The sequence below is a fragment of the Cyrtonyx montezumae genome, unplaced genomic scaffold (genome assembly GCF_038088225.1).
Source record: "Cyrtonyx montezumae isolate F1298 unplaced genomic scaffold, pur_monq_1.0 scaffold_0, whole genome shotgun sequence".
Classification (NCBI taxonomy): Eukaryota; Metazoa; Chordata; class Aves; order Galliformes; family Odontophoridae; genus Cyrtonyx; species Cyrtonyx montezumae.
In genome coordinates, this window is record NW_027071824.1 from 37819951 (window position 1) to 37832491 (window position 12541).

Sequence of the window (12541 nt, forward strand, 5' to 3'; positions counted from 1 at the left end):
AATGGTTTATTTAATTAGCCCTGCCTCCCCTGTTCTTCCTCCACTCTCTCCTCACCCCTACATGGAATTTACTGCATAAAGAGAGAGTGAAGAAAAAAAAAACCTGGAACATAGTAATGAGATTTCTGGCCCCACAGATACAAAGGGTGTGTCAGTTTTTCAGGGTTAAAAAAACCTGATCTGTGCCATCAGACACCTCTGAGCTGCTGAAAAGGCAGGAAGGCTCAGTTCTGCCCTGCTGGTATATATCCCTCAGGGAAAAAACAGGTTGCCAATTATGCTAAAATGCAGCACTCTCATCCAGGGGCTGTCACGATGTAATTACATTATCTGCTAAACCACAGGCAGAGTAACAGAGATGTGGGAGGAGAAAGGAGGTAGTTCCCTTTGACAGACTAATGGGACAATCAACCACAACACAGGGTTAACTCACTACTTATCTCCAGATGTAGTCCTCCATCACCATGAACTCACTTAATGAAGGACTATTTTTTTGGTTCTTCTCATCTTGTAGGGATGTTCCTTGCAGTGTTTTACTTTTGCGGTTAAGCAAATCCTGGATGTACTGCAGGCTGCTCAACAGGGAGAGATGTTTTCTCTACAGGGACAGCTGGCTGAAAGATGGGAATGCAAAAATCCGAGGCCTGGCTTTATTCAGTTATGCTCACTCAGTTATTTGCTCTACGGCTTTCAGTTCACCAGGTCTTGCAAGCTCCATTTGTAGTGAGGAGAGAGGATGACAGTATTTAATTCCCACAGAAAGCCATTTTCAGGACTTATCAATGCTCATGGAAGACTTTAAGAGTTCAGAGACACAAATCTTCCTAGTTCAGGACAGGGTGATGAGCAGTGGCCTTCAATCCTACAAGCTAAGAGATCACACACTGCGTGACTCCTACCTGAATCTGGGGCTACATCAGCAGAAAAGCTTACACCACCTTGAGGCAAGGTTTCAGCAAGCCCCACTTTCTCTGCACTGACATAGCCTGGGAAATACTTGCTGGGTTGGGCTAAGCAGGAAGCAGCTTCTGGCTAAAGGATGGTAAACATCTGGGTGTAGATGTTGTGAACAACACTTGGCTTTTTAAGATCCTAGAGATTTCCAAGGTTTGTTTTGGTTTGTTTTTTCCCCTCAGGAATGACAGCTGCAAAGGTATATATTTTTTCTACCTTCTTATGGCATGATCCTAGAGATTCAATACTGATATTAAATACTTCTCCCTGTGAGCCAATTTTAATTAAGCATTTCATATTTAGCTACAGGTCTTCCAGGTGCATCAACTGTTTCAGAAGTAAACTGTTTGTCCTGTCTTACTGGGTCTTATGGAAGTTTGCCCTCTTTTTTCCCCACTCGCCTCCAACAGAAATGGCAAAATTGAAACAGCAGAAGGAACGCTTCCAAAGGGGAGTTAAGGCTGAGGTGTTTCTGTAAGTACTCAGGATATCTCTTCAGTTTCAGGTCTCTGAATTCCCCCAGACTTTTCCAACAAAAACTTTCATCCTTTCTTCAGAATCGTGTTCATCATACAGTAAACATAATGGGTGTTGTTGAACAAAATGCTTTAAAAGCCAAGCACCATGGTCATGTAGTTTCTGCAACACTTTGTAGTTAATGTCTCTCTCTTTCCCCACTGGCTCATGTTCCGCTATTCTCTACAACTTTCCCTTCCAACTAAAGCACAGATCGTTTTTCATTTCTCCTTGGTGCATGTCCAGGTCCTGACAACTTGGCTTTATCCACAGCCTTCAAGTCATCGGTATTACTGTTCACTCACACAGCCTCTTTCATGTCTCACCATCAGACCTAATATGTTTCTTCCATTTTCCGTGTGTCCAAAGTGGCAATACACGAGGAAGAAACAATAGCATTTTCTTCTCAAGTAACCAAGTCTGGTATTCTCTTAGAAGACTGGATCAGCCTCCAAAACTTTTCCCTTTGACTACTTAAGCACTACTCCACAATTAGTGAAGTTGTTTTAAATCATGTGGATTTTTAATGCTAATTATTAACATTTTCATTATATATATGAAACACTTGAAAAATTAATCAGAAGAGGAGAACCATGCATGATTGTATAACACACAGGACAACAAAACCACTACTCCCTTCTTTGTATCAACATAAAAGACGCCAGATCAGCAGTGTACTGGAAGACTACTTCACATTTTCAGAACAAGAATATTCTTAGCATCTGTGCCAAAACCAACACTTCCTTCCACTCCAAAAGGCAATAAATCTACCAAACTGAAAGAAACAAACCAGTAATCTTCAGACACATTGAATGCATTTACAGGACAGGAAACACACAGCCAGTTTTGAATTATTACCAATGAAATAAATTATAACACATTATGTATGTATAATTTAAACATGCCCAATTTCTTGGCAATGAACTGTTTGGTGATTTTTTTCCTCATAAAAACAGCCAGTATCTAAAAATCATTTCCCACCAGCTTACAATGACGTTAAGTGGACACGCGAGTCTAACTACTTGCCTGTATTGCATTGAAACAATGTGTTTCATAAACACACAATGAAAATGTCATTTCTTTGTTGACTCACATGAAGATTTCAGGAGTTCAAAAAAAAAAAAAGCCCACAGGAGACTAGCTTTCAGCCTTGATGACTTCATATTGCTTGTTATGACAGGTAATCTTCAGGTACGTTGATTGCTGGGGGCTATACCCAAGGAAAGCAACTAGAATGAAAGTAACAAAGCTGATGGACCCTCCTTATTCACAGTCGCATTATGTTTTTATCTCAGGGTGCTGCTGTACTGGTTAATGTCACTTGTTTGTTGCGCAAACCTTAGAAACCTCCATGCATCCATTAAGAAGCAGAGGCTGGTGATCTACAAGCAACTCTGAGTTTTACCACAGCCTCCTATGTCAATAAGCATCGGTCAAGAATAAATATCACAGGCTTCTTTACTCAGAGGCAGAGTGAAGGAGAAGAGTTCAACAGAAAAGATCCAGTGAAATGACAACGCTTTCATAATCCCTCAATAAAAGTCTGTGTGGCAAACTCCACAGATCTGGTGCCAGATCCAATAGAGCTCCAGTCAAGAGTTAAATTTCTAAGCTGAAGCCTCAACCATTAAAGAAAAATTCCTAAGCCAAAAAAAGAGTCCCTCTGCGCCTGTAGGTCTTTCAAATAATAGTTCAAGTTGAAAACGTAAGTTATATGGTCACAGTTAAAACATCAAGCATCATGGCCTACCACAGTTACTCTAAATGTGCAAAGTCTCTATTTAGCTTAAATCAATAAATACTAGAGATTGCCTATATTTGTCAGAAATTATTTTCAAACTCTAAACAATGTGATTTGTTCATAAAAAGCTTAAAAGCTCAATCAACCTGATAGTTTGGGTGGCTGGTTGGCGTGAAGACATGTTGTAATACATGTGGAGGATGCAGGTTGAGCTTTGGGAACAGAACTGGCTTTCCTGACAGTTTCAAATGTTAGGATATCTGTATCAGGCTCATTCTACTCAACAAAATATCATTCAAATTCATGTGAAATGAAGGCAGGGTCAGAGTAGAAAAACACAACTTCATTTTCATAAATGTGTCATCAACACAGGCTTCTGCACAAATACTCAGATCTGTCAAATAACTGTTATCGCAATTTTATAGTAATGTATAAACATAGAAGTGTATTGTCCAATTTGCAGATAGACAGTCTTCAGCAAAACAAAACAGGAAGCAAATTACTGTCCTTGCATTTTTCTCTCACTTTACTCGCATGCAACCTGACTGCACATCCTAGACTGCCATATAAACAGACAGGGCAACCTAGATCCTTGTTTTCACCCTGCTTTTTCCCACCCACTACATAGGTCATCACTGCTGTTTAAACGAGTGGGGGAAACACAAAGGTAAATAGGACTTGCATTCTGTATAGAGACTTAATTTCTAGGTGCCTGAAGACCAAATCAGGGGCAGGGCAAATTCATTCCTATGCAGCACTCTTGTAGAAGCCTGTGAGCAACTCAAATCTGAAATCAAATTTCCTAATAATGAGTGTCCACATGATGACAGAGGTAATTGCATTGCCTGCACAAATTGCTTGTCTGAAACACATCATCAATATCATTATGCAGCTTGAAAACAGATCTGACCAAAGGCTTATCAGCAGTGCCAGCAAAACTGGATTCTGACTAATCAAAAGCACAAACAACATTCAACTGCTGTTACCAGAGCCATTATAGCATCACTGGAAACTTCTACCTCTGTTTTTCTCTGTGCCTAGAACTGGCCTTGCACAGACTCTCAGACAAAAACCCCTCTACCATACCATCACACTTCTTATCAAAGAGAGCACAGGTGCAGGTACTTACATCAACCAGAGAAGGAAACAAAGGGACACTTTAGAAATTACTTCTCCGCATGGGACTGAATGTTACCTGGTTTGGGCATTTCTATGGATCAGAAGCATTTTTCTAGCCATCATTATGACTGAAATACAATGGGTAAAAATTAAATTCTGGCAGCAGATTGATTGCTGAAGTATTTTTAAAAAACACATCACTGATTGATTCAAAGCGTTAAGTGCACTCTATTTTTTTAATCATCACCAACATGTTCTAGAAGAATGAGAGCGAAAAATAAATCCCAACCCAGCAGTGACTCAGAAGTATTCTTCAGTTATGTTACCACTTCACTGTTTAAATCTAGAAAAGCAGAGGTGTCCAAAATGAATTATGAATAACTGTAAGCCAAAAACTATGAAGAAAGTTTTCAATGTCCAAGCATTTTCTGCTTTCAATAGGTGGAACTGTGACACGGCCCATACACCAATGAGGATTTTTCCTCCTGGTCGCACCTTGGTGATTCCAAGTTTTCCCATTTAAATCCAGGAATATAACACAGAGGGCTGGAAAGAGCTCTGAAACTTGTGTCGGAATGGGCCATCTTAGAACAAGGCTTTATTATCCAGGAGCAGTGAACAAGCTGAGGCCAAGGATCTAGGACGGAAGGACAACTGATCCAAGGGGCGGCTGAGATCCAACAGAGGCGGATCAGCTTTCAGCACGCCTTAGCACAGGGGGCTTGGGAGGAAACGAGAGCTCCCGTGAGCTTCTGGGGGAAGTATCGGGGTGGTCATTGGATAACATGGCTCCACATAAGCCTTGCCAGCTCGCTGGGCTTTGCGGCCTGGCCAGCGCTGAGCTCCTTGGAGTCTATCCTCATTCTCCTCATAGCAGAGGATGAAGGCGATGATTAACGCTGCAAACAGGTGATTAGTGACTACTGAACACCAGTGCACAGGGGCATCTCAGCCAGCAGGCCTGACATGTAAGGTCACACATCCTGGCAGGAAAACATGGAGAGTTTGTCATCCTTGATGCAGCCTCAGAGTGAGGAGGGGTGAGCACTGCCCTGGGATCTGCTGAGCACCGTCCTTTTTATTTTCATACAGTGCAGTGTTCTCACGCACATGCAGTCCTTGTGGTGTGTCTGCTCCTCCACGTCCTCATGAGACCCCTGCTCCCTGCCATGCCCCTGATGAAGGCTCAGGCTGAATGAGCTCCTCCAGCAGCTGCGGAGCTCAGCACCTGCTGCTGAGGCACATAGGGCAGAGTTTTGCTCTGGATGGTCCACAGAGAATATGGCAGCACCTAGCAAGGCTGAAATACATTTTACAAGTATAACATTTTAAAAATCTACTAAGTCCCTATATATACAGTGATTCATTTAACATGCTCACGACTGGATCTTTCCTGACAGCAAAAATCAGCATGTGATTATAGGCACCGAGACCTACATTTACAGCAGCCCCTATTATTTTTTATATTTCAGCTCACAACACATGAGAACCAATACTTTAAAAGGTCTAAGCATTTGCAGCTCCAGGTGAATTTGTAGCAACTCACTAAACCTGAAAACGCGGGCCTTCAGGGCCTTTGACTAAAATATTCACTCAATCACCCCAATTTCTGGAGCAAATTGTCCACTCATTCCAAATTCTGGGCAACAGCTCAGTCTCAAAGCCCCCAGTCAATTTAAACTTGGGAAAAAATAAGGAAGATAATGATCTCTGCCACTTCCTTTGGAACTGTGGGCAAATCATTTAGGGCTTCTCATCAAATGGGACTTGACGTTTCAGCTGAATATCTTGACTTCCCACTCTAGAGTGCACCAATAACTGAAACAACAAGACAGTAGGTGTGTTGTGAGCAGCTTACTGCTTCTGCAAATGCTTTAAGATGTCCTGCTGTAAAGTACAATGATGTCATAATTCTTCCATTTTGAAAGGAAGACAGAGGAGAAAAATAAACCTCTTCCCCCCCCCCCCCCCCCTTTTTAAGAGTGGGTCTCTTAAACCATAAGGGCTTACTAGCATCTCCAGAATAGCAGAGAAATGAAGTTTAAGCCCATTGCTGAGTATCTCAATGCTCAGCCCCATAGGAATAGAAGCACGTGCTCCAGAACAGCACCTTCAGCAATGCTCAGAAGCAGTGACTACTGAAGAGTGCTACTGGAATAACCTTTCCTCTTGGACAAGCCCTGAAATTGCTGCACTGTTAACTCATTAGTTTGTACACCAACACCTGGAACTGCTGAAACAAACATTTGTTTTTTATTTCATTTCAGAATTAAGATAAGGTTGCTCAGTTAAGGCAATTATGATTCCTCTGCTCAGGTGCAAGTGAAGCCACTGCTTTTCTTGTCAATTAAGAGGAAATCCCATCATGCCAAGAGAGATGAAAAAGAGCAGTCTGAGAAACATGTTAACTTTTGACCTATGATAATTATTTCACTGAGTGCCAAGGTCAACAAACAACAGAATCCTAAGAGTAACTGCTTTCATCTCATGGGGTGAGCTGGGAGGGAAATGGTTTTCCTGAGCTGTTGAAGTACATTTTTGTGTCCTGGAAAAGAACTTCTAGTCTGTAACAGGATGAACTCAAGCCTGAAAATTTGTGCTTTGTTCCTGCAAAATGTATAAGATGAAAGGAAGTCCCACCCTCCCCTCAGTAAAAAGGCCCACAGACTTCACACCTCATATGTGCCTCTTGCAGACCAGTGCAGAGATCCAAAACCTGTCTTCAGCTGAACGCTGCTGGGGCAAGAGGTTCTGAGACCTTCTCTTTACAGCTTGCTCCTACCCCACTGCACACTGCTGTGCTCCACATACTCTGTGCTGCACTGACTGACCTCTTCCTAGCATCATCCATAAATGTGTTTTTACCATAAGCTTCACCTCCTGACAAGACAGCACTACTAGGAAAAAGCAGTCTTTTCTTCCCAATATGACAACCAATTGCACTTTCACTTGAGGACTCAGCTGTTCCCCAGTACAGTGGCTTGTACTCAACCACCCAAGAGTAAATCCAAAAGGAAAAAACAAGCGAACAAACAAAAAACCCTCTTTTCAGTGCACTGCTCTTTTTTTTGATAAGCTGTTGATCAGAAAGGATAAATAAATCTTTGCACATGATAGCTGATGGCCCCCAAATGTACTGAGCCTCAGCCAATGAATGAGGAGGAAGCACTTTAATCAGGTCCTGCCAGGCACAGGACAATCACAGAAGAGGAAGAAGATGAACAAGGATAGCATAAACTCATCCTTTTCCACATATCTATGCTGTCTTGCTATCACTGGCCAATTCCTTTTCTTTGTTTACCTTTGCAGATCATAACAAATAAACGAGCTTTAGAAAACAAATCTAAACAACACAAAAATAGGACCTAAGGGGCAGAAGGAGCTACAGATTGCATGTTGGTTCCCCACAAACACTAAGGCCTGCTTTGCTGTCCATCTCCCCATCATAGTTTTAGGAGACGATTCCAGCCCTGCTCCTCCTTTCCAAAACCAATCCGATGGCAAACTGCAGGGAGAGCGCATTTCTCACTGGAACACTCCTAGAAAGCCAGAGATAAAAAAAATACAATTCTTCCTATTTGCTATTTTGCACAGAGCTCTGTGCAGGCTGGAGGAGCATACATCGCCAAATTGAGAACTGAATTTTACAGTAAGGTCTCCTTCTTGCACCTAGCCCAATGGGAAAGTGCCATCAGGACCTTGGCCTGCTTAATTATGTTTATATTTCCCTTTCCAAGAGTAAAATACTCTAAATAAAATAAATCCTGGGAGAGAAAAGAAAAAAAGCAAAAAGAAGCAAGATATTGGATGGTGCCCATACCGAGTATTGTATTGTATTTATTCTATCACTCTTTTGAGAAAAAGTCTTTTATTCCTACATTGTGCACCAAACCACTTTCCCTCAATCAGCCCAGCTGAAGGATCTGCTGTGATCTAACCATCTCGTCCCTCCTGTGTGCAGCAAACAGCCCCACCGAGCCTTGTGTGGGCACAGTAAGGGCATAACAGCACGACTGCAACCCTTGAAGGCTGGCATGCTCGGGGAAAAAAACAGAGCCAACAGGCAAGTCGCCTCTCACAGCTGCTTTTGTTTGGCTCATGAGGGGTCTGAATGTGCTATTGATTCCCTCACACTAAAACAGATTTGTAGCCCCTGCGTGTACAAGACAGCGATCTCCTTCAACTCTAATCTCCAGCAGCTGTCAAAGACGTAAAGGGCTTGTGGCTGGTCAGCATGTCAAAATCAATGAAGGTTTTAGGACTCCTCACCTAAGGGGAGATCAGTCTCACTTGGAAGTGACAGGAGTCAGCCGCTGACCTGAGTGGACCAAGCCACCCAAACTGTGTGATGTGTGGTCAGGACATACTCCCCAGCAGAGCAGAGGAAACCACACAACTGTGCCTTTTGAGGCACTGTGCCACCCTTACCCTGTCTATCCCAAGGGTTCCCATAAACAGAACTGGAACCCCAGCAGGTTGGACCAGATGATCTTAGTGGTCTTTTTCAACCTTTATGATTCCATGGGACTGTGGTTTTGCAACAACACCTGAAGGTTCTGCCAGCATCTAGGCAAAGGCCCACTGCTCTTAGAAGAGTGATAACTGGGGCTTGTTTGGTAGCACCACTGTAACTCGTACTGTCCAATAACTGCCTCATGGCTCTGAATGAAAACACTGCTTTCAGTTAGGAAAGAACTCAAGGGTGACTTTTTTCCTTTAAAGCTATGGATCCAGCCCAATTACTGTCCAGATGCACCCTCCAGAGGAAACACAGTCCCCAGGGCTCTTACTTGCCACACTACAGGCCCCTTCCCAACCCTCAACACACATTCGTGCACAGAACAGCCTGGACAACGTTTGGTACAGGAAATCCAACAACCACTTGCAGCCAGTGCATCTGTTTCCTCACAGCTGTTTCCCCAACATCCACCTTGATACAACTCTACAGCGGGGTGAGATTGACTGAAAATGGTCACATTCTCATCCATATGAGGTGTGGGAGGAGAAGAAACTGGCTGTGATTTTTCCTGATATTGGGCAACCAGAAGGCTGTACCATGGGCAGCACAGCAGGGCTTTCTGAACATGTAGGTGAGAATGTTGAAACTCTGCTTTGAAGGATCCGCGAAGAAAAGAAAGGGGAAAAAGCAGGGTTGGTGCTCTGCCTCCTATTTCGGTGGAACGCTCCCACGTTAACAGCAGTAAGCAAAGGAAGAAAAACTAACATTAAAGAGAAATAAAACCTACACGAGATTCGAGGTGTCAAAGAACGCACCGTGCAGTGACGCTTTTGAAAGAAACTTCAAACCTGGCTGGAATTCACGCAGACTCTACCTCCTATGGCTGCGGGGGGGCCCACCACACTGCTCCCGGTAACCACCACGCACCGCGTTACTCCACGCGCCTCCAAACCAACCCACCCAGCGCTTCAAAAAGTTAATCCGTGGAGAACTACGGGAGAAATAGAAAGAGTAAAGAAGTTCTACTCGCATATTCTTTATTTACGCCCAATAAGTAACCGCTTACACATAAAAACCCCGGAGCCAAAGCAGCCAGATGGGCGGGTTACTAGCCGTGCAGCTGGGCGAAGCGCCAGAGGTCCCTTCCCCCCCCCCCGCACACACACCCCCTTTCTCCTTTTTTTCCTTCCTCTCTCCTCCTTTCCCCCTTCTCACCCGCATGTCCCCATTCACCAGCGGGCCCCCGGCGCCCCGCCCGCCGTACGCGGCCGCCCCGCTCCGCCGCCACTCACCGCCGGCCGGCTCGGGCAGCGTGGAGACCGAGGTCTGCCCCATGGCTCCGCCGGGACGCGTCCCGCAGTCACGCCGCCCGCCGGGCGCGCAGCCTCCGCCGCCGCTGCTTCCGGGGGGCCGCGGCGTTCCTCGGCGGGGCCGCGCCGACGGCCGGCTGCCCGGGGGCAGCTGCGGGCCGGCGGCCGCCCGTCATGCTGCCCGGTCGCGGTCCGAGAGCGCCGGCGGCCGCGGCGCCGCGCCCAGCCCCGCTCCCGCCCCGCGGCGCCGCCTCGCCCCCGCCCCCGCCCCGCGGCTCGGCCCCTCCTGGGGAGCGGGACGGAGCCTTCCTGGGTGGGAAAGGGAGCGGCGTCGTGCTGCGAGCGGCACGAAAGGACTTGTCGGTGGACTCAGGGGTGGGGGAAGTAGGGAGGTCCCGAGCAGCGTAGCGGGAGGAATGAAGTTTTTGTTTTGTTTTTCTCAGCGCGTGACTGTAATCTAAGCAGAGCTGCGAGCTTAATCCGAGAACAAACAGGTAACTGTTGGCTGGGGGAAAAACAAATAAAAAATCCCTACTAGGTTAGGCGTTAGGAGGAAAATCTTCACCCAGGGAAATTCTTTTACCACCGTTGGAAGGGATCTCAAACACCGCCCAGTCCCAACCCCACTGCCACAGGCAGGGTTCCCCCCACCAGACCAGGCTGCCCAGGGATCATGCAACCTGGCTCTGAGCTCCTCCAGGGATGGGCATCCATGGCTCCTCTGGGCAGCCTGCGCCACTGCCTCGCTGCCCATTTCAATTCTAGTTTAGGTAATCACAGAATCACAGAATTGTAGGGGTTGGAAGGGACCTGTTAAAGATCATCGAGTCCAACCCCCTGCCAAAGCAGCCCAGGTTGCACAGGTAGGCGTCCAGGTGGGTCAACATCTCCAGAGAAGGAGACTCCACCACCTCTCTGTGCAGCTGTGCCAGCGCTCCATCACCCTCACTTTGAAGAAATTCCCACACACATTTGTGCAGAACTTCCTATGCTTCACTTTGTGACCATTTCCCCCCATCCTATCACCATGCACTGCTGAGCAGAGTCCAGCCTCGTCCCTTTGCCTCCCGCCCCTTAGATATTTATAGATGTGGATCAGATCCCCTCTGAGTCTTCTTTTCTCAAAGCTGATCAGACCCAGGTCTCTCAGCCTTTCCTCCCCAGAGAGGTGATCCACACCCTTTATCATCTTTGTAGCCCTCTGCTGGACTTTTTCAAGCAGATCCCTGACATTTTGTACCGGGGAGCCCAGAACTGGAAGATAAATACTAATGTGTAACATTCACAGACTGTAGGCATCATATTACATAGAATAAGATGATGAAGCTTCTGATACTAAAAGTCTGACACAAAGACTAACTTTTAAACAAGAAACAACCTACTTGCATAAGAACACTTAAAAGTCTCAATAAGGAGATTTTTATTTGTGATGGACAAGATGCTGGGAGCACCCAGCACTACCTCCATAAATCCTTTAATCAGCTTTTGTAAAGTGCACAATAATGAATACTTTCTCTTGATCCCAGGCAGGGAAGTCTAGCTGAATACAGAAAACAGCACTGAACTGTAGAACAATTGTGCGTCTTTCTGCTTTATCTGCTGCTTGGAGGTGGTAAAGGTCAATAGGCTACTCTAGTCATAGTCGTTAATGGTCATCACATTAAAAAAAAGTATCACTTCTCTGCTTTTTTTTTTTCCTGCTGTTTAAGCTGTTAAGATTAAGAATTCAGCTTACAGCTCATCAGTGAGAGGGCACAAACCCTGAATCCTCAACACTGCAAGAGTAGACAACTACTAATGCCACCTATGAGAGAAACTGGAAAGTTGAAAGCAACAATGTATTACATTTATTGTGTATAGAGCTATGCTGATGCATTTGCCTCCAGATAGAGTTCTGGCATCCTACTGACATTCCCTACGAGTACTCAAACCAAATACATGCATTTAGTATTCAACTGTCTGGATGCTTTCAATCTTCAGTGTGATAGAAATATTTTAATCTGTCTATTAATTTTTTTGCCACAATGGCACGGTAGTTGGCTCTCAGGACACTTTAAAGATTAAGAATGTGATAGTGTTTGCTGGCAGCTGATTCTAGCAGAAAGATGAGATTTCAATTCATTCATTTTTATGTGGTCAGTGGATACCATGCCCTAGGTAGGTTTTGGTGTTAGAACTGGGGTTACCCAAATGCTTTGTGCTGCACACATCGTTCTTCCCCTCTTGTCCCAATTTACTGTTAGGCACAGTGTTAAACGAGTGCTCCGTGCTGTCGCAAGGACTGAAATCTTCCACCAAAAGAGGAAGAATAGCATCTTCATGACTTCAGAAATGCTTGCAGAACATAAATTCAAAATGGCTTGCAGGAGATCAATGAAGCGAATGTAAAACTTCAAATAGTTCCCAAGGGAGAATGAAATAATGTACAGCTTTTAACCTCTC

At 45.0% G+C, this 12541-nt stretch overlaps 1 protein-coding gene across 2 annotated transcripts in view; it reads right to left on the reverse strand.

Moving 5' to 3' along the window:
- PHACTR2 (phosphatase and actin regulator 2) overlaps window positions 1-12541 on the reverse strand; it is a 93208-nt gene that overhangs the window by 58282 nt on the left and 22385 nt on the right. The window contains exon 1 of one of the 2 annotated variants that reach the window (XM_065732772.1): window positions 10082-10282. The exons of the other annotated variant lie outside the window; for it this stretch is intronic. Coding sequence (XP_065588844.1) covers window positions 10082-10124 — 43 coding nt within the window. The 5' untranslated portion in view covers window positions 10125-10282. Of the gene's footprint in view, window positions 1-10081; window positions 10283-12541 lie in introns of those variants that run through there. 2 annotated transcript variants of the gene reach the window in all.